Below are 19,721 nucleotides of genomic sequence, written 5' to 3'. Positions count from 1 at the left end.
TTCAATATCCTATTTAAACCCCACATATGAGTGCTCTGCGGGGTAGTCAATCAATTACACACGCCGAGATTCGGCATCCATCTGGATCATTTCTTCGGCACGGGTCTTCCAGTTCTCATCCCACCGAGACAGAGCCGGCCGGCCCTCCACGACATCTTCGCTTGCCCACTTCATACGTGCTTGATCGAGAGCTCGGTCGGTCTCCCCATCTGGACAAACTATATAGAACGATCGCGTCTTCAACCCATTGAGTAATTCTTCGGCGACCTGGCTCGGGTACCATGCCCCGGCGGGCTTCTTGACGTCTTCTTCGTTGGTGGGACCCACATTGCCCATCAGCCCGGTCCACGTCCACCCGGGAATCAAAAGATGTACGGAAATATGAGCAGTCGATGGGTCGGAACGTAGGTCGTACGCAAGGTGCTCGGTTAAATTCTTGATCGCCGCCTTGGATGCGTTATATGCTGGATTGCCCGCACCCGGCGGGTTGGTGATCCCCTGCTTCGAGCCGGTTATGACGATTGACTTGGGAGTCCGAGCCTTGGAGGAAATCAATATAGGTAGCAGAGCGTTTAGTCCGTTCAAGGGGCCATAAACGTTGGTGTCCATTGTCTGGGAAGATCAGCCTTGTTCTTAGTAACAAACAAGATATATCAGACCTTCCTCCAGTAGTTACCGTCAAGCCATGGTTTCAAATTCTTGGAGTCCTGTCTATCTGGTTTGAATCCTTTCCCAGCATTTAGCACGACCAGGTCGATGTCTGGGAAGGTCTGGGCGATTTGGCGAGCGGTCTCTTCCCATAGGGGCACGTCAGCCACATCGAGAACATAGGCCTCGGTCATAAGGCACGGGTCCATATCGGCCAAAGTGTTTTTGGCCTTGGCCAAATTCTTTTCGTCAATGTCTAGCAAAGCCAGGTGCATGCCCTCGTCTCGGCAACGCTTCGCCACGGCAAACCCCACCCCGGAGGCGGCACCGGTGATGAGAGCGGTCTTTTTTGCCTGAATGACGTGATCCATGTTGGTATAGTATTAAATGGCTGTCCTTGGCCGATATCAAAATCGCGATGCGTGAGGACGAACAAAACTGACAAGGAGAGCTTGTTACACGATTTGCTTCACCGCTTAATGAATTGCCGGGGACATCGTCGATTATTGACCGCATACAACCCTGAATTTATATTTCAGCAAAGTGAAGATTTTGGGTTCCTTAACAATATCGTACTATGAGGATACTCAAAATTTACAAGTAATAGACGGTGTATCATGGTGGTCGACAGGGAGGTGGGAGCAACACCAGGAAAGAGTGGTATCTTGCCGAGTCACCGGTTGAGTAGGGCTCAGTATATTGAACTTACAGAGCAGATTTAGGTAACTGATAAAGTAAAAGATGGCGGACAACTCCCCATTCGAAGACATCACATCACCAATTCGGGGAGGGGGTTCGACGGGGACTCCCATGAAGGACACAGAGATCTTATACGAGGAACCCGTTGATAAGCATATCCATTGCAGGTGCGTTATGATCGCTCTTTGTCTACCTATTTGTTTTGCTAGCTGCAGGCTTTCAATTTACGGGCTCTTCTTGCACCCCCTTTCCAGCTTTCCAGGTCCGAGTTTGCTATAATATATTTCTTCTAGCAGCTATATCACAATTGTATTCCTTACCCCACCTTAGAGGTCAAATATGCCAAGAATATGCTCCTTTCGCAGCTTGCAAGCCCAAGGACGTCATTAATAAGGTATAGGAGGGACGAGTTTGTGATAGTATCAATATACATACAGCGGCCTATATCACATTTAGACAGTGATTTCAGGATAAATATGACAATTAGTTGCGTCTTCTCAGAGCAGATCCAACGCTCCTCTTCTTGTAGGCTCCACTGTCGGCCAGGGACTGAGTCCGCCCCGGGCCAAAGTCCGGCTCTCCGCCTAGAGTACCAAAAATATCTCCAATATAGTTGCGAGGCTTCACACCAGAGGCAAAAGTGGAATGCCATTCCTTCAAGATACCCCCAACGACTTCAATGCCAGCGCGGTAGATGTTTTCCAGGGCCGGTTCGAAGCCGCCCGCATCGGCATAGAGCAGGTTTTCGGTCGCAGACTGCCCGGGGTAGGGACGGTCAAAGTCGGACGCAGTGCGCATTACAATGATACGAGAGAAGTCGGTCAGCTTCTTAGTTGATGATCGAAGAAGAACCTCGAGCGTGGCGTTATCTTCCTGGGCACTGGAGCAGTAGTCGCCCGTGCCATTGGTGAACAATTTGGTTGTGTTGTCGAAAGCATCACCCAGGATGTTGCCGCTGTAGTAGACATCCGAGGTAGCCACGTCGCACTCGACGACCCCCGGGGCCACGGTAGCGGCCTTGTACTCTCCACTTTCGGTCGCGTAATGGGCGCGATAAGCCTTTGCAGCCGAGGAATCAGAGAAATTCGCTCGGCGAGCAAAGCCTGCCGCAATGCTGCGAAGCTCTGAGTTGACTTCGAAGACCTCCGTACCGTAGATGCTGGTGGGATATTGGTCGGGGTAATCAGAGCCCAGAGGGATGTATCCAGTCGAGTAGTTGGAAGAAAGCTCTCGGATATCAATTTCGTACTGCAAAGCCACCTGAACAGCATATCGCGCAAAGGTCGCTGAGCCGAGGGTAGCTCGCTTGGGATTGACACCTGCAATACCGGCGATGAAGAAGTAGGTCTTAGTGAGATCGAAAAGGGGCGAGAAAACAACGGAGGTAACGGTCGTGGCGGCATTGATCTCAGATTCGCCGGTAATCAGTTGACAGATCTCGTGGTTCTCGGTACAGTGAACGTCGGGATAGAGGGGTGAAAGCCCGGGGAGGCTAATATTATGGGCCAGAAGGTTGAATTCAGGAATGTTCCACCAGGCTTCAGCTTCCGGTTCAAACTAGAAAGGCTATGAGTACAGGTTTATCGGTTGTAAAGTCCCGATATAGTTCCCGGGCATACCATTGAGACGATGAACACCTTCGGAGCAAATTTTGGAGACCCGTGAGCGGAAGCCGCACATAACGCACTTCCACCCAGTAACAGCGGGACCAAGGTTCGCAGGGACAACATTGTGTTTGAAGGTCGGCTGCCTTGATAGCTAGTAGCTAGTAGCTAGTAGCTAGCTTGGAGGGGAAATCACCGGGTTTTAAAGCCTAGCAGAAATGCAAAATTTTCCAACTCCGTCGCGCTTCCGACTCCCATAGCAGAGAGACCTCTAAACCCTCAGAGTGGATCATGGCGCGAACTCGATATAGATAGGATCGGCCATCACTCCGTTGACCAGCTCTGGTTCGGGATGGCGATAGCCTCTTTTGATTGGTATCGGGCAGTTGACGCTCCATAGAGTCGATAAAAGAGTTTCCCTTCCAATTCAATTGAGCGGTAACGTAACCGGTAACTGGCCCGCACACTTGAGGCAACCTGTGTGTTCCTTATCCTTATCCTTATCCTTAAACCCTTATCACGCCCTTGCGGTGGCCCTTATCACGGGCTTCAACGTCGACCGTCGGAGTGTGCCGGTGGATCCACTGGAGTCATAGCTGAGCGATAACGAAGCTAGTCACTAGGTATCTACATAGATTGAAGGGGGCTGCGAGAGATTACCCTCTTATAAACACGGGAAACGATAGTATTTAGAGTAGATTGACCTTCGGCTCTCGCAACGCAAATTGCGCCCTACGATCCGACCGAAGCTTCTCGGCTCCTTTCTCGCCTGAATGGCCATGGGAAAGTAAGAAGCCGGTACACTCAAATTGAGAAGGCTCAGATAGAGATTAAGGTACCGACAGCCATCACGTGCATTGGGGAGGGAAGTTGGCAGACAAAAGTGGAGCGGCCCAAGGGAACCACATTGTGTGCCTGTCGGACTCCATGGAACGAGACAGGAAAACTCAGATGTGAAGAATTGAGTATGAGCCATTTGATTGAAATCAACCGAACCACAAGAATCCGTGAAGGAAATAGGACGGAAATCATGCAAAAGTGTGTAAAGTGCCATCATGGAATCCTGTGCCTCGCCTCGGCTGAGGTTTAGCCCATTCTGAGCCGGGAACATGAGCAGCAAGCGTGAACAGATACCTGAGAATAAATCAATCCTTCGAGCCGCTCGGGGGACATTCTATGTCAAGACGGGCTACAAGGGCTACCGGGCTGTTGCCCGTGATGCAGACAGATTTCGCCAGATACCTCAAGGTAGACAAAGACCGGGCAGCAGTCTGGCTGTATGACGCGCGGGGCTCAAGCCACCGTGGAACACCATCAATCGGCGTGGAGCATGACGCATGTCAAACGGCCTTAAATAGAAATCCTGTGACGGGATTGACAAGATGGGGGTGCCCGGATGCTGATCGGACAATTGAATTGGTTGATTCTCAACGTCATCCCCACTGACGTCATTTTTAATATACCGACCATTGAACGTCTGGGAAGACACCGGGGCAAATAAAACCACCCAGTCCCCGCGCCGGCAAAACCACATCTTGCTGCTCTAGCGCGTTCATTCCGATCGATCTGGTATGCTGTCGAGGTTTTCTCCGGGGTTGGATATTCATGTTCGGAAGCTAACTGGCATAGCACCCTCAGACTCATTCCACTCCTCCGCCATGCCGTCAATGCACGATCGTATCCGCGAGGATATTCTTAATAAGGAGCGCGCTCTATGGACAGCCCTTACATCTGCCGACCCTGCGCCCGCCGTGCAAAAACTTTGCAATGATGAAGCGAACTTGCTCTTCCCCCAGATGGAGGTCTTAACTATGGAAGACCCTGCGCAGTTGAAGCGAGCCTTGAAGCCGCCATTCCACCGATTCGATGCATATGAATTCGACGATGTTCGAACAATCGTTATTGATCTCATGGCTGGATCTGTGACATATAAGGTCCGGGCCGTTCGCGGCAAAAATGAGTACCGCGCAACGGGATGTACCACCTGGAGCCAGGCCTCGGACGGCGAGTGGCGGGTCGTTTGCCATCAGGAGACAGTGTTGTGAGAATGATTCGGGACAAATCTCCTACGAAGGCACACCTGGGAGCATGATATCTGTATAAATGAACGGGTCATCCTGGTCATGCGTTATGAATCGATGAAGCTATTAATGTCACAATTTTTAAACGTTGACTTGATATACTCAATTTTGATATCCAATTTGAAATACACATGTGCAATTTAGATATAATTGACCACAAGGCTGCCGTCAGATAGACTGTCTGTACATAGGTAGTGTTATTCTAATGCGGTGTCTGATTTGACTGGGTTCTTTGTCACATGAGTCAGTTCACGAGCACATGCAAAGTTGGCAGTAAGATCTACTACATAACTATAGATACGGCATCCGGACAACAGAGATCCCATTTCGACGGGCAACAAGATGACCTCGAAAATATCTTCGACATGTGGATGAGTTTAACAAGATTGACGGCATAGTGGATGCCGTTTCTGAGACATACATTCAGGCCTGCTTATAATTTCACTCTTTGACGGCTCTCGCCTTTATCTTCCTTAGGTCTCCTGTAACGTGCCTTCCTCTTTTCCATCTACATTTCTCTCCCAATATCTGTATTCTTTCCCTCGCCTGTCTCTGTAGTTATGAGTGATGAACGAATCCTCTGTAACGGCCATCTAAAGAGTCGGCCTCATTATGTCTCTTAAGTGACGCCGCACCGTGGTATCGTGAGCACTGCTTTCTATTCTCTCATCTTATCTGCCTTCAACACCATGCCTCGACATGCCTCCAAAGCTCTTCATCTCGGTAGTAGCTTGAGAGACTTATGTTTGCTATTGGTCTAGGTTGCAAGTTTTCTTGACTGGGCAACGTCTTCGTCGGCTGGCCATTCGCTATCTCACAACGGACAATCGAGCTCGTCGCTCCTATTTGTCCGAAGCCTCTGGCTTCAAGAAACTTATGAAGATTTCTCAGAAAAGTCCAGTGCATCATTTTGGCCATCTCACCAGTGGATTTTATTAAGCCAATGGGTTTCTGACCATGTTACTAGGGGGCAGGATGCTGGAGGCCAACACTGGATACAAAATTTAATGGGCTATTCTTATTGCAGGGGTCGCCCATTTCATTAGGAAAGCTTGGCCGAAAGAATACCATCTGGAACATTTTGAGGAAGCTGGACGCTGGGGCGTTTCTAAGCCCATTCTCTCTAATGTTGAATAACTCGTATACTTTGGAATGAACTGTTTATGAAGATCGCCTAAACCCATACCATAATCCCTCAGAATTTCTAGTCGCCGATATCTAGGTAATCTATGGAGTTGAAACTTGACAGCGACCGACACCCGGCTGCTAGCGTGTGTCTGTGCAGTGCCGAGATGAAGTACGAGCGTTCAAATGTAGACTGCGTCTGATATTAGGCTAACTCTTTGAGGAAGTAGTACCAAAACTGGGCGTATTGAGGGAAGTTACTCTATTGTGTTTGGAAAATCATATCCGCTCGTTTAACCCACTGAGCGGAATCGATGGGCCAAGCGGGGAAGGAGATCGATCGATCTTTCCAGCTGCATAATTCTAAGAAGGGAAGCGAAACGGGACCGGGATGTGAGAATCAAAATTCCCGGGATTCTGAGTCAAGGCGAACGCGGGTTAGGCTCCGGCAAAAAAAACCAGCTAAACCAGCAAGGATCTCAGCAAATTGAAACCTATCGGGGGATGGCGGGTGCATCAGGTTGCTCACTTGGCCTAGTTCTCCACATCCCGAGACATTCTAGCGCCGCTTCGAAGAACTGCGCCAAACATGACTGCCAAACGCAGCTCATCCACAATTCATCGGCGTGGATACTCAGTCGGGCAAGAGAAGTGGAACGGCATCCACGCCATAGTAGGACACGGACCGAGTGAGCCACCCCTTAGTTTATTTCAGCCAAGAACAAAGTAGGGAGAACGGAAGAGCGGGTCTCAGGAGACGTAGCCGGTCTCTTCTCCATCCTTTCTCAACGGTCGCAAATTTGGACTCTTTTTTTCTTTTTTTCTTTTTTTGTTCTAGAGTTGCCACTGTAAGATGTCTGGACCGGCGTGTCGAGCTCGAGTACTTTCCACCGTATCAAGGTCTGGGCATCTCTAGCCTTCTTCTATTTGCCAGGAGTTTCTGATCTGTCACTTTTGAATTTTCGGAGGCCTCTGGAAACCCACCGTGCGTTGAGTCCAATCCATTTATCTATTTGCGGGAGCTCCACAGCGGTTCCGTGGATGGAGTCGCTCCAACGTTCAAATGCCGAGCGATCGCCTATCCCGGCCGAGCAAATCTTGACTTTTTCTGGGAGGATAAACTTACTGTTTATCCTGAGAGATCCTTGATTACGAGCGGCTGACGAAGGGGTTTCGACGTGTCGATCGTTGATTACTGAAAAACCTCGGTCTCGAGGTAGAAGATGTTTTATATTCAACCCTAAACCCGTTCCTAACCTGAAAGAAGATGCAGATCTAAATCTTCAGCTACATAAGTCGGCTTTGCAATACTGGAATCCACGTCACACCGTACGCTGAGCGACATGGGATCTTTAGGCCCACCGCACCATATCATCGTCGCCGGCGCGGGCATCGCGGGCATCGCTTGCGCCCTTGCTCTGTCACGAGAACTCACACCCTATGTGCCGGATTTAAAAATCACGATATTCGAGCGACATGATATTCTGTCCACGTCGGGCGGTGCCATCAACTTGACACCTGTTGCACAACGCCATCTTGCACAGCTTGGTGTTTTGGATGAACTGGACCGTATGGGCGCCGAGGGTGGAGCGGAGGTGGATGCAATCGAGCTTTATTCAATGCGTTCCGGTCGCTCTATTGGCTCAATAGACTTCGTCGATCACCGGGGAAATGGGTATGGGGGATATAAAGGTCGACGAGTGATGCGCATTGTGTTATCGGTGGCAATGATGACCATGGTCGAGCGGACACCCAACGTCGACATTATTTTCGGCAAGAAGGTCGTCGGCGGAGAGGAGAGCGAAGGCAAAGCCGTGGTACATTTTTCAGACGGCACCGAAGCCGTCGGTGATCTGGTTGTCGGCTGCGATGGTGTTCATTCAGCGATTCGTAGCCGGTGGATTGATCCTGACACTCCTTCTCAGTACACGGGCATGTCATTCCTGCAGGCTAATATTCTTTCCAAGGATATCTCATCACCTGTTCACTTCCGTTCTTCTGCACTAAATGTTTCACGGCATGGCTCGATGTTGACGAGTTTCTGTGATCTCGATCGCGAACAGATCTTTACCGCCGCCATCGTGCAGTTCAGTCAGGAGGATTTAGAATATTATCGGCTCGAAGCTAGCCAGGACTGGGCAACGCAACATCAAATCAGGGCCGCTCTTCGCAACGAGATGCAAGATCGTTTTGGAAAATGTTCGATTCCCTGTATTCGGGAAATGGTGAACAGCAAGGCTGATTGGATGCTTTACCCCGTTTATCAAGTCCGCCTTGGAGGACGCTGGTACACGAACCGAGTGATCTTGCTAGGCGATGCAGCCCATGCAGTAAGTCTTCTCTGCCCATCTCCTGTGCCGGTTTACTAAATATTTTCTTCAGATGCCCCCGCTAGATGAGTCAGCTGCATACGCTCTGGATGACGCAATTCTTTTTGCTCGAATCCTAGCTCAGTATCGCTCGGAGCCACTTGCTGAGGTATTCGACACATATGAGCGTCTTCGTCGGGATACAATCAACCGTGCCTTCAAAGAGTCCCACCGAATGTGGGATCGAAACCGAGATATGAGTATGCTGGAAGGTCGGCTAAAGGAGTGGATGATACCCCTTTCTCTTCGCAGTCGTCGAGATCAGCGAGAAGCGGCATGGGAGTTCGATGCAAGCAAAATATCCATACCAAGCCCCGCACCCAGCGAGGACTTGGTATCTTTGCATTCGTTTCTGAAGGAACAAACTATGTAGAGGCGTGGGGTCCGTTCATTGGGTTCGTGGTCAGTAATGTTGTTCGAAGACAGTTGCATGGGTCGGTGTATCGGATATTATGTAATGGCTTGATACCAAATTTTTCCTTGTAATGAATAGTTTTTGAGAACGGAGTTGGATCTGTGGCCGCGGGATCATCGTTCTAATAGGTCAAGTGAAGTTCCCTTCCATAGGCTCGGTTCAGAACCTTGAATACATACACGAATCAAGAAATGCCCGTGACACCGGCCACGTACATGATATATTTCTGTGGGCTGAATAATCTACTTTGTGTGGTGCTAGTAATGAGTGGACACATGTAGACAATCTTTCTCTTATGGAAACTGGAGATAGTGGTAGTAGCCTTGGGTGTAGTAATATAGCAGGTTCTAGGCCGGATCACTCCCATAGACGGCTAGTCTAATCCATTTGACATGCTTTCAAAAATTTAGGATACATAGTAGCTATATAAGACACACCTAAGCACTTTGAGAGCAAAACAAGAAGAAAAAAAATAGTGATCGGAGCTGTCTAGAAACTGAGGGTCTGACCCGCGGTTCCGACAACACCACTCTTTACATTTTCAGATCCCAACAGAGTGTAGGAATAAGGCACATTGGTCAAATTTCCCGTCTCAGCGGCATTCTCACCGTCACCAAAGTCATTGTCACTTGAGACGGCAAAGCCATCATTGGTAGAATAGAGAGACTTCTTAGAGTCCACGAATGTGTTCGACTCAACAAGAAGCTGGGCACCATCTCGAGTATTGATACCGTCGCTAACGGTGTCGAAATAACTGTTATAGATGTGCCCAGTACCGAAACGGAAAGAAGGCGCCCGAGAATTGACGTTGTACCAATAGTTGTTGTTTTGAGTCACATGAAGATAGCCAGTGTCTTCATCGCCGTTGCTGTCCGAATGTCCAATAAGGGATGCTTTCCAATGGTCGTGAATGAATGTATTTGACACAGTGACATAGTCGGAAGCATGTCTGATCTGTAAAACACCAATGAGCTACTATAGTCCGATAGAATGAGGAGTTACTCACGTCGATAAGGCCATCATAATAATCTTTATCATGATCTCTGTCGGACGACACATCACAATGGTCCACCCAGACATTATTCGAATACTCTGATATCTGTTAGTTTCCAGCATGAAGTCGAACACTTATTGAACTCACGAATGCCAATTGCATCCCCATTTTCTGCAAGCACCTTCTCCACGCCCAAGTTGCGAATGATAACGTTGGAGGCCACCTCAACAAGGCTTAACCAAGTTAGTCATGGCTCTTATGAGATTTAATCGATGACTCACATTCCGAAGCTTTCCAAAATTGCATTGGAGTTCTTGCCAATGATACTGGTGTTACTGCCCACGCGAGCTTGATCAGCAGTCTTAGTAATTCTTCCGCTGACAACGACTACTTTGGCGTTGTCTCCCGATACTGCATTAGTAAAAGCTGTATATGAAGACACGGTAGTCGTAGTGCCGCCAGCACCTCCTGTTGTGCCTCCGTTTTGGCTGGCATAACCAGTCGCGGACTGCGTTTGACATATCAGCTGACCTAATGACAAATGTATTATTCAATAACTCACATCATCAACGCTTGCACGCTTCACGAACTCCGATGTGCTGGTGGGGACTGCGATCGCAAGTCCAGAAATGCAACCGGTAAAAACGGCGGCAATCCATTTTGAAGGGGCCATTGTAACAGGGACAATTGATATTGGCGAGCTGACAGCCTTGAAAGGATTTGATCTTGGTGATGACGAGGAGACTGGTTAGGCAAAGCAGGAATTGTTCTTGGAATCCGCTCTTGGCATTAGGAGTGGAGCTGATTCTCACTGACAGTTGCCATTTGATTCAGATATACTTAAAACGTTTGACAGGGAAGTCAAGCAGTTTTGAACGTGGATTGCGTTGTCCCTCCAATAGCCATATCAAAAAAGAAAAAGAAATCAACAGAATTTCCACAAGTAAACTTGACTATCCCCAATGCAAAGCCAATTCTGCAACTACGCCATGGTGCCAAGAAGATCGTGGTTTCATAATGCTCTGAAAATCTTGGCATAGGGAGATGATGGGAGGGCGGGCGTTTGTAATTCCATCAATTGATCGATACGTATTTTGTCGTGATGCCATATTGAATGTAATATGACTGTTTCATTCGGGTTTCTTGGCAAGGGAACATAACAGCCCGAACAAGGCATTTGATGCATATATCGGGGCGATCAAGGGAATGGCACTGGAACAAGGCCAGGAAAATGAAATGGCCATGCCTCATTCCAACCTCGTTGTTATTACTTATTGGAAAAGAGCCCAGGCGAGAGAAAGACAAGTATCAACGGGACAAGACATTCGTTGTGTTCGAGTTTGTGGTAGCCCTTTCCTGACCGGTACAATTCCGAAGCCCTGCCCTTGATATTATCTATGCAGGGGGAGGCCTGGAGTATTTGCGAATATGTCAAGGCACTTTGCACGTACTTGCACGCGATAGGACAGTTTCCCAGGGTCAAAAATGGCGAAGGCTAAGTAATCTGCATTCCTAGACCGATGATGAGTAATCTCGTCGACCCCGCAGGCCGCAGGAAACTCACTGCGCATCGACTAGGAACCGGCTTGGACATTAACCCGCATTTGAGAACTTGAGTACATCTGGCTATTTACAGTCGTTGACTTGATCTAATCACGTTTACTTCGGTTTCGTGCTTTACCTCTGGTGTTACAAACTACGCGATAAATATTTGGGCGGATTGCGATCGAATCGACATGGTAGAAACCTTTTCATCAGTGCCCAAGGTTGACTATTCACGTCTTCAGGACCCAAGTACCAAAGATGATGAGCTTCTAAATCTTCGAGAGGCCATCTTTGTGGTGGGATTTCTTTACCTAACAGATACAGGTTTAGAGGTGCGACAAATGACTGATGCGGTGTAATTCTCAGAAAAATGCATTGACCGGATTGTAGGATCTTTTTCGTCGAGCCCACGAGGCCCTGCCGGCCCTTTTTGCACTGCCATCAGGGGTAAAAGAGGAATGCAACATGATAGACTCTCCGTCATTCCTTGGATTTACTCAATTCGGAGCCGAAACAACAGCAGCCAGGACTGATCTTCGTGAGGTAACTGCTCCGAAGTTACCACATAAAATAGAGTGAGCTAAAGCACACGGTCAAAGCAATTTGACTTTGGCACCCCAGGAATGAAGTCATGGACAAGTCAGGATCCATTCTGGCAAAGACTTGAAGGGTCAAACCAGGTGCGTTATTTAGTCTAATCCAGCTCGGACGTACTCTGAAAACAAACTTCAGTACCCAGCCCATCCTGGATCGCGATCCCTCGTTGAGGAATACATCACTGCCATCGGTGAGCTAGCACAGAGCTTTTTGCATCTGGTCGCAGAATGCCTATGCCTACCCACAAATACTTTGGACGAATTCAAAGGTAGAATGAGTCGACTGAAGTTTGTAAAATATCCTCAATCCGCGCCCGAGTCCCAAGGTGTTGGCCCGCACAAGGATTCTGCGGGCCTGTTCACTTTTCTTTCACAGGATGACTCGGGTGGACTGCAAGTCCTCAACAAGAATGGTGAATGGGTGGATGTTCCTCCAGTCGATGGAAGCCTTGTTATCAATATCCAACAAGGATTCGAGGCTATCACAGGAGGCGCCTGTGCCGCCACCACTCACCGTGTCGTCGTAAGATAGGGTCCTAAGCATCGTTGTACTGTGTGACCACTAATATAGTCTCATAGGCACCTACATCCAGGACGCAATACAGTATTCCGTATTTCCTTGGAGTCAGGTTGGACCTGACTTTGGACAAATTGAAGGAGCCAGCCGCTCATATTGTGTCCTGCATTCCTACCTCGGATAACCGCAAGAAGGGCGCGATTGATGTCCCTAGTGAATTCATGTCACCTCTTTATGCCTGCGTAAGCATTCCAATAGCGTGCGCCACGATCAGTTCTAACAACATAATAGTTTGGAGAGGCGCATCTGAGAAATCACATCTTGAGTCACCCCGATGTGGGACGGCGGTGGTATCCAGAGCTGTATTCCAAGTATTCTCAGCAGGCTCTCAAGTAGCGTCGTGTTTTGATCACTGTATGCAGGAGAGTTGTGTGGACTTCAACCTCTGTGACTTAGAATACTTTATAGCGTAATTGGATCTGATGCTGTTGAATATCAACACACTCCGGCCTGGTTTCACCAAAAGAAGCGGCTTCCGGGCGGGGGGAGGGGAGAGGAGTTACCAGAAGGCTCACCTCAGGAAGAAGCTAGACAGTCAGTAGACCCTTCTCGCATTGCGCGATTGCAAGCTGTGACATTTCACTCTAGTCCGGTCGCGGAACAGTGTGGCGGGTCGAAGACCCCCTCTCCCCACATCCTCCAAATAACAGATTGAGGGGTAATCAGCGACCTCCCCAGCTTCCACTCTTCACTCGAGAGCAAAATGTCTCGTATAAGCGCTACTGCCATCAATGCCCTTCGCAATCAATTGGTGACCGCGACGCTTCTCACGCCTGACTCTTCGGGGTACGAAGAGAGCCTTATTCGATGGTCGGATACTGGGATGAAACGTGCGGTAGGGAGAAAAGCGCAGATTTAAATCCTCTGACTAATGACTGGAACAGGGAGTCGTGGTCCAGCCAGTAGAGCCCATGGACATTCGAGCGGCTTTGCTGTGGGCGCAAGATCACGGCGTCGAAATTGCCGTGAAGGGTGGGGGACACTCGACTGCCGGTACCAGTTCCAGTGAGGGTGGCTTGGTGATTGATCTTTCACGCATGAATCAAGTCACGGTAGACCCTGAGGCGAAAACTATTACTGCTCAGGGTGGTGCGACCTGGCAGGAAGTCGACCAAGCTGGGGCGGCTTATGAACTTGTGACGGTGGGAGGAACCGTGAATCACACAGGTGTTGGAGGTTTGACACTGGGAGGCGGATACGGCTGGTTGAGTGGACAGTACGGTTTGACCATCGACAACCTGCTGTCTGCCACGGTAGTCTTGGCCGATGGAAACGTCGTGAAAGCCTCTGCGACCGAACACCCCGACTTGTTTTGGGGACTGCGAGGCGCAGGATACAATTTTGGTGTCGTCGTAGACTTCACCTATCAGGCATACGTCCAGAAGAATCCCGTTTATACCGGTGTCTTGGGATATCCCATCGAAAAATTGGAGTCCGTGGTAGAGCAGCTCAATGCCACTTTGGCAAACCCTGATCCGCGCTCCGGTGCGATGAGCATTTTCGCCCACGCACCTGATGGCTCCGGCCCGATAATCGTTGTCATCTGCTTCTACAACGGTACTCGTGAAGAGGGGCAGGAGCGCTTTTCCGCTTTCACAGCTCTAAATCCAGTTCTGAACACCCTTGACATGGTTCCTTACCCCGTGGTGAATACGTTACAAAACCCCCAGGCTAGATACGGTGATCGCAAATCATTCAAAGGCGTTTTTTATGAGCCTCCGCTGGACCCGAAGTTTGTTCGGTCGATTCTCAATGACCTACTCAGCAAGATTGAGAAAGATCCTGACCTGGCACCCTCTGCAATCATTCTCGAGTTCATTAATATGCGAAAGATTTGTGATGTCCCGTTGGCTGATACGGCTCTTGCCAGTCGCAATTCTACCCAGAATGGTATAATTTTCTTGCGTTGGACAAATTCCATGAAGGATCAAGATCATAGATCTTGGGCGCGAGAAATTCAGTCGAAATGGAAGATCGAGCTGGATGCGAGAGCTAGAGACGATTCGCAAGGAGAAAATGTGCCGCAGTACATTAACTATGCCGAGCGTAAGTTCAGCTGTGCCCAACCATCTTTTGTCAAGCCGCGGAATACTAATAGTACCAGCTGGCGACTCTGTCGTCACAAACATATATGGAGCAAATCTACCACGCCTGCAGACTGTCAAATCCAAGTACGATCCAAAGAACGTATTTCACAAAATGCATCCGATCCCACTGCTTACCAGCCAAATATCTGCGTGAACCATCTAGGCAAGCTTTAAAGTCGAGAATGAGGTCTATTCATATACATATAAATATAATAGACTCGCCGGAATGTTACCTGAGGGGAAGGTCGTGCTTAAAAATGAAAAGATCTAGATGTCGGCAGCATACGTGTACCCTCAATTTCTATTCAATCATTGCCAAGCTCTGCGTCATATATTCTGCTATTTGAAAATCCTTGATATTACTAAGTTTCCATAGAAGGCTGGACCCATGAGGAAGTCGGCTTGAGATGCTGGTCGTCACCTTTCGCTGCAATGCGTGTAGGACTCAGAATGATCAAAGGAGAATGGTAGGCTTCACCACTCATGTTAATCACAATATTTCCTCCAACTTCAGTCATCAGAGTCGCGGAAGAATATGGTACTTGACTGCTTTCACCGTTGTCCACCCCTCCAAGGCTTCTTCTCCCATATCTCTTCCAAATCCGCTCTCCTTCACCCCACCGAACGGAACGTTGGGAGCGAGCATTGCCCAGGCATTTACAGTAACCTGGCCGGACTCAAGCTCCTTGGTCACTCGATGCGACCTGTTCACATCGTTAGTAAAAATAGCAGCACTCAAGCCGTGATGAGAGTTATTTGCTTTTGCGATGACTTCCTCTTCGGTGGAAAATTTGGCAATGCTCTGGGCGACTTCGTCAAAATGTGCGATCAACAATGTTGTATAGATCAGATTGAATAAAGTCACTTACCGCCACAGGACCGAAGATTTCCTCACGCATGATCGTCGCGTCGTCGGCCACATCCGCAAATGCTGTGTTCTGCACAAAATAGCCCTTATCGCCAATAGGTTCACCACCAAACAAAAGTCGGGCACCGGATTCTTTGCCCTGTCGAATATAGTCAAGAATCTTTTGATGCTGAGCCTGACTCACGACTGGACCCTTGGTGGTTGAGGTGTCTAACGGGTCACCCGCGACGGTTGGCGCGCTGACAGAAGCATTTCTGTATGCTTCAACGAACCGATCGTAGACTGAGGCCTGAACATAGATGCGAGACCCGGCAGCACAAATCTGACCATTATTTGCTGTAATTCCAATGCGTGTCCAGAGCAATGCATTCTCGAGGTCGCAATCGTCAAATACGATGGACGGACCTTTCCCTCCAAGTTCCAGGCTTACTTTTTTCAAGTTGGTTCGAGATGCAGCCTGAAGTATTTTCCGGCCGGCGATATCACTTCCAGTGAAAGCGATCTTGCGGACTTCCATGTGTTCTGACAGGGCTTGACCCGCACTGCTGCCTTCGCCGGTCACAATGTTCACTACTCCTGCGGGGATGCCTGCTTCCTTAACCAATTCCGCCAATCTTTGCGCATACAGCGGAGATAGTTCCGATGACTTGATAATCAGGGAATTACCGGTCACCAATGCTGGGGCCAGCTTCCAAATCGTGATCATCCTGCCATGTTATGAGTCTACGATTTGAACGTTGAATGGTACATGGGGAACTTACAATGGGGAATTCCACGGAACAATGGCACCGCAGACACCAAGGGGCTCTCTATGAGTATAAGCAATGCCGCCGTCCATATCAAGCGTCTTTCCATCGATTTTGTCAGCCCAGCCGGCGTAATACCGCAGACATCCGATGGCTTGTGGTACATTGAGTCCCACGGAGTCCGTGTATAGAGTACCGGCGTCGACCGCCTCCAGAGATGCCAGATCATGAGTATCGCGTTGTATTAAATCGGCAAGCTTGATAAGGAGCTTGGCTTTTGCGGATCCAGGAACCGTCTTCCATGTTTCAAAGCCGGCCTTGGCTGATTTGACAGCTCTATCAATGTCATCCGCAGTGGCGGCAGAAATAATTCCCAACTTTTCACCAGTTGAGGGGTTTTCTACATCCAGTGTCTTGCCACTTAACGACGGTACAAATTCATTATGAATGAATAGGCCCGTTGGAACTAAATATTATTAGCCGCGCAACGAGGGTAGTGATAGATCCGTGCTACCTGTGACCAGACGACCTTCCACGCCTTTCACTGTCAATGATGCCATTCTTAGAGAATCAAAGAGAAAGCGACCAAGTTTGAATGCTGGATAGCCATTGTGCTCGCGCCACCGTCGCTTTTAAATGGACTATGCGCGGCCCTTCGGAAAGAAGACTGCGGGGGCCGCGCCCAGATTCCGCACCCTTTCCGAGAATCCAGGGGCTATCCAGACAAACATGGACTTTTAAGGTTCCCAAAATCTCTGTTGGGAAGGATCATCGCAGTTTTCTGACAGAATTTACATGATTTAGTTGGTTTCTAAGCCTTTAATATTAGTCATCCGTCCGTGGCGGTCACCGTGATAGTTTCTAGCATATGTGAGGTCCAAAACGAAGACCACTCGACCAAAAATGACAATGACACTTTCAGTCCTTAGTGATCGTAGCTTCATGCCGTCAGTGAAGACATTGGAATAAGTGACATGACCTTTGTCAGCAAGCTCTCGTTTACAGGATGTACTAGCTAAGCAATATTCGGCAAATAGTGGCGAATGGAAATAAGGCTTACTATGACTCTTTAATGAGCTTGACAGATTGTTACCTTGGAGAAAGGCCCACTGGAAAGGACCGCGTTGATGTTTTGGTCCAGGTAATGCATTTACGAGCGCAAGAGCCTTCAAAGATCCCAATGAAAGTCTTTGGGCTTCGTGGTACAAATTTGATGGGAGTCCAAATCTCAGAAAACCGGATAGAGTGAAAGATCTCTCGAACTTAGTCCCTAAGACGAGGAGTTGCCAGTCCATTTGCTTCACAGGTCCGGATAAGAGGCTTAATATCCATAATATAGGCTAAGAAGGTTATCCATAGAAGGTACATGATATAAACATAGCGAGTGACTAAATTCTATATTTCGCCCTAGGCAATAGGACTGATGTGTTTAGTTATTCTGTCGGCACGAATACCGCGGTAGACCGGAGATATAATCATCCTTTATGCTCATTACGTATGTAATCTAGAATCCCCCTATAAATTGCCAGACTCAGAGGTACTACAGGAACAGAGCTTTGGACATCGTTGATTGGTTGTATACGAAGTCATTCCGACATATTCCAAGTGCCTCACGAACCAGGCAACAGAAGACTCGGTCGGACTTTTCGACTTTCTGTTTACAACCTAGCCGCGTAACAACGCCTCGCGGCCTCGGCTCATACACTTTGTTAGCCGGTTTTCCAGAATCCCCACGCAATGACCACCGATAGTTTGATTCCCGCGGATAACCAGAGAATGGGCGCAATGTCCCTGGTAGCCTTTGTGACCCAACCGCCGACAATAGCACCTGCCAGGGTCAAAATGAAGGCTACGACGCGTCGATCGCGCTTTTCATTTTGCAAGAGAAATAGTTGGGGATCCGACATCAAATCACACAAAAGGCTCGTGATCACCACGGTCGGGATTTCGTTGAAGCCTAGGGCCCGGCTCGCAACGATCTGACCCGCCGACTGAAGGCTGAGAAGTACGATCGGGGCCTCTTGGTTCCATTCCGTCGTTTCTTGTGACTGATTGTCTAAAGCACTCGAGATAACACCACTCTCGATAAGACTAGCAGTAATCAAGATGATACTGGCCTGGATGAGGAAAGATAACATCAAGCATCCCCGCCGCCGTGCCCCGACAGCACGGTTCAGTCTTGCGAAGAGAAAGCATCCTATAGTGAAACATCCAATGGATGTCAGAGAACGAGCCCATCCGTACGGACGTGGATTTTGGTTCGATGCACCCAGTCCAACAAAGATAGTATTCCCTATGACGTAGCACGAACCGTCAGCTTGTCATCTCCGGGTGCCAGTCTCGGAAAGAAAGTTGTATCTCACCGGTTTGCATTGACACAAAAGTATTGTAGGCTTCGCAAGTTAGTATTCCGTTGACGCAGCTCAGAACTGTTCGCACCATTGTATGTTGTACTATCAATCAACCCGGAAGTCAAGCAGCAAGTAAACAGAAGCAAGTCGGCGTGAAGAGGTTGGACTTCGTCACTCAGAAAAGCTGCTAGCCCGGCAAATGGTCCTTTTTCTTGGTCCATTGAAACTTTTGATGGTTCTGATAAAGGAAGCTGGTGAAATGGAATTGATACGTTGATTTGGAGACTGCTGTTGAAGAAGGTCAAATAACTCTACGGGGCCCTCGAAATAAGCCCGACGGTTAATCAGCGGCGTCAGTGCCCTTTTTACCCGAAGAAAATACCTTCCAAGACCCAAGAAGAGGGGGATTTCTCAGATAGTGCCGCTGAGCAAGACCAAGCCCGATAATCCGCATCAGCGCCTGCAATATGCATGTAAGGCCAGCCACTATCACATACACCACCTCTCAGTAAACTTCATGTCGGTCAATACTGTCCAGGCTATGACCTATGCCGAGGACGCTGACTTTCAACTCGGATTCTACGCCTAAGACGCCAAGGTACGCTCAGGAGGAATAGGTCGCTATGACGAGCTTCTTGGCAGCGCGACTCTTGTCTCGAGATTCATTCACAGGATGCATGCGAATATGCTTGCCAAGGAATTATGAATCGCCACTTTTGACAGATACCGTCTGTTTCTTGCCTCAATGTTTTTAACTATCCACGGAGGACTTGGACCGCAGAAGCTGGCCGGAGATGATGTCTTCGCCGATGAGGGTTGACAAATTATCCCAAGTATTCATTTTTCTATAGCTAGATTAGATTTGTTTTGATTAAAGACAGGATTATCACTCAATTCCACGTTTTACCTTCTATGAACCTTTCGGCACCTTATACATGTTCACTTCATCTAGGTCGTTTTCTCACAAGCTTTTTTACTATAATCATCTATCTCCCGGGCCTTGCTTTTAAACCCAT

General features: G+C 48.6%; 9 protein-coding genes across 9 annotated transcripts; 4 read left to right on the top strand and 5 right to left on the bottom strand.

Annotated features, from left to right (window-relative positions):
- Nucleotides 1-54: 54 nt before the first annotated feature.
- N7443_001838 (SDR family NAD(P)-dependent oxidoreductase) lies at nt 55-1,019 on the bottom strand (the record flags this gene model as incomplete). Its single annotated transcript, XM_056881894.1, has 2 exons — nt 55-612; nt 660-1,019. 2 exons carry the CDS (start codon nt 1,017-1,019, stop codon nt 55-57), a joined length of 918 nt encoding a protein of 305 aa, XP_056743735.1.
- An 811-nt stretch (nt 1,020-1,830) lies between these two features.
- N7443_001837 (purine-nucleoside phosphorylase) lies at nt 1,831-3,077 on the bottom strand (the record flags this gene model as incomplete). The annotated part of the gene is made up of 2 exons (XM_056881893.1): nt 1,831-2,904; nt 2,967-3,077. 2 exons carry the CDS (start codon nt 3,075-3,077, stop codon nt 1,831-1,833), a joined length of 1,185 nt encoding a protein of 394 aa, XP_056743734.1.
- A 1,532-nt stretch (nt 3,078-4,609) lies between these two features.
- N7443_001836 (nuclear transport factor 2 family protein) lies at nt 4,610-4,996 on the top strand (the record flags this gene model as incomplete). The annotated part of the gene is made up of 1 exon (XM_056881892.1): nt 4,610-4,996. The coding sequence occupies one exon, from the start codon at nt 4,610-4,612 to the stop codon at nt 4,994-4,996; it is 387 nt and encodes a 128-aa protein (XP_056743733.1).
- Nucleotides 4,997-7,500: 2,504 nt separating this feature from the next.
- Nucleotides 7,501-8,899, top strand: N7443_001835 (FAD-dependent oxidoreductase; the record flags this gene model as incomplete). The annotated part of the gene is made up of 2 exons (XM_056881891.1): nt 7,501-8,487; nt 8,540-8,899. 2 exons carry the CDS (start codon nt 7,501-7,503, stop codon nt 8,897-8,899), a joined length of 1,347 nt encoding a protein of 448 aa, XP_056743732.1.
- Nucleotides 8,900-9,430: 531 nt separating this feature from the next.
- On the bottom strand, nt 9,431-10,608 carry N7443_001834 (pectate lyase family protein; the record flags this gene model as incomplete). Its single annotated transcript, XM_056881890.1, has 5 exons — nt 9,431-9,895; nt 9,948-10,033; nt 10,083-10,168; nt 10,217-10,443; nt 10,498-10,608. The coding sequence occupies 5 exons, from the start codon at nt 10,606-10,608 to the stop codon at nt 9,431-9,433; spliced, it is 975 nt and encodes a 324-aa protein (XP_056743731.1).
- Nucleotides 10,609-11,671: 1,063 nt separating this feature from the next.
- On the top strand, nt 11,672-12,989 carry N7443_001833 (isopenicillin N synthase family dioxygenase; the record flags this gene model as incomplete). Its single annotated transcript, XM_056881889.1, is given in 6 exon segments — nt 11,672-11,812; nt 11,871-12,055; nt 12,067-12,160; nt 12,213-12,599; nt 12,656-12,835; nt 12,885-12,989. The coding sequence occupies 6 exon segments, from the start codon at nt 11,672-11,674 to the stop codon at nt 12,987-12,989; spliced, it is 1,092 nt and encodes a 363-aa protein (XP_056743730.1).
- A 367-nt stretch (nt 12,990-13,356) lies between these two features.
- Nucleotides 13,357-14,894, top strand: N7443_001832 (FAD-binding oxidoreductase; the record flags this gene model as incomplete). The annotated part of the gene is made up of 3 exons (XM_056881888.1): nt 13,357-13,488; nt 13,538-14,699; nt 14,758-14,894. 3 exons carry the CDS (start codon nt 13,357-13,359, stop codon nt 14,892-14,894), a joined length of 1,431 nt encoding a protein of 476 aa, XP_056743729.1.
- Nucleotides 14,895-15,257: 363 nt separating this feature from the next.
- On the bottom strand, nt 15,258-16,914 carry N7443_001831 (putative aldehyde dehydrogenase; the record flags this gene model as incomplete). Its single annotated transcript, XM_056881887.1, has 4 exons — nt 15,258-15,542; nt 15,610-16,315; nt 16,370-16,820; nt 16,869-16,914. 4 exons carry the CDS (start codon nt 16,912-16,914, stop codon nt 15,258-15,260), a joined length of 1,488 nt encoding a protein of 495 aa, XP_056743728.1.
- A 1,149-nt stretch (nt 16,915-18,063) lies between these two features.
- On the bottom strand, nt 18,064-18,926 carry N7443_001830 (YoaK family protein; the record flags this gene model as incomplete). The annotated part of the gene is made up of 2 exons (XM_056881886.1): nt 18,064-18,647; nt 18,794-18,926. The coding sequence occupies 2 exons, from the start codon at nt 18,924-18,926 to the stop codon at nt 18,064-18,066; spliced, it is 717 nt and encodes a 238-aa protein (XP_056743727.1).
- Nucleotides 18,927-19,721: the final 795 nt, after the last annotated feature.

The sequence above is a fragment of the Penicillium atrosanguineum genome (assembly GCF_028827265.1).
Source record: "Penicillium atrosanguineum strain IBT 20685 chromosome Unknown utg000002l_segment0_segment0, whole genome shotgun sequence".
NCBI classification, from domain to species: Eukaryota; Fungi; Ascomycota; class Eurotiomycetes; order Eurotiales; family Aspergillaceae; genus Penicillium; species Penicillium atrosanguineum.
This window is presented reverse-complemented; position numbering and strand designations above follow the sequence as displayed.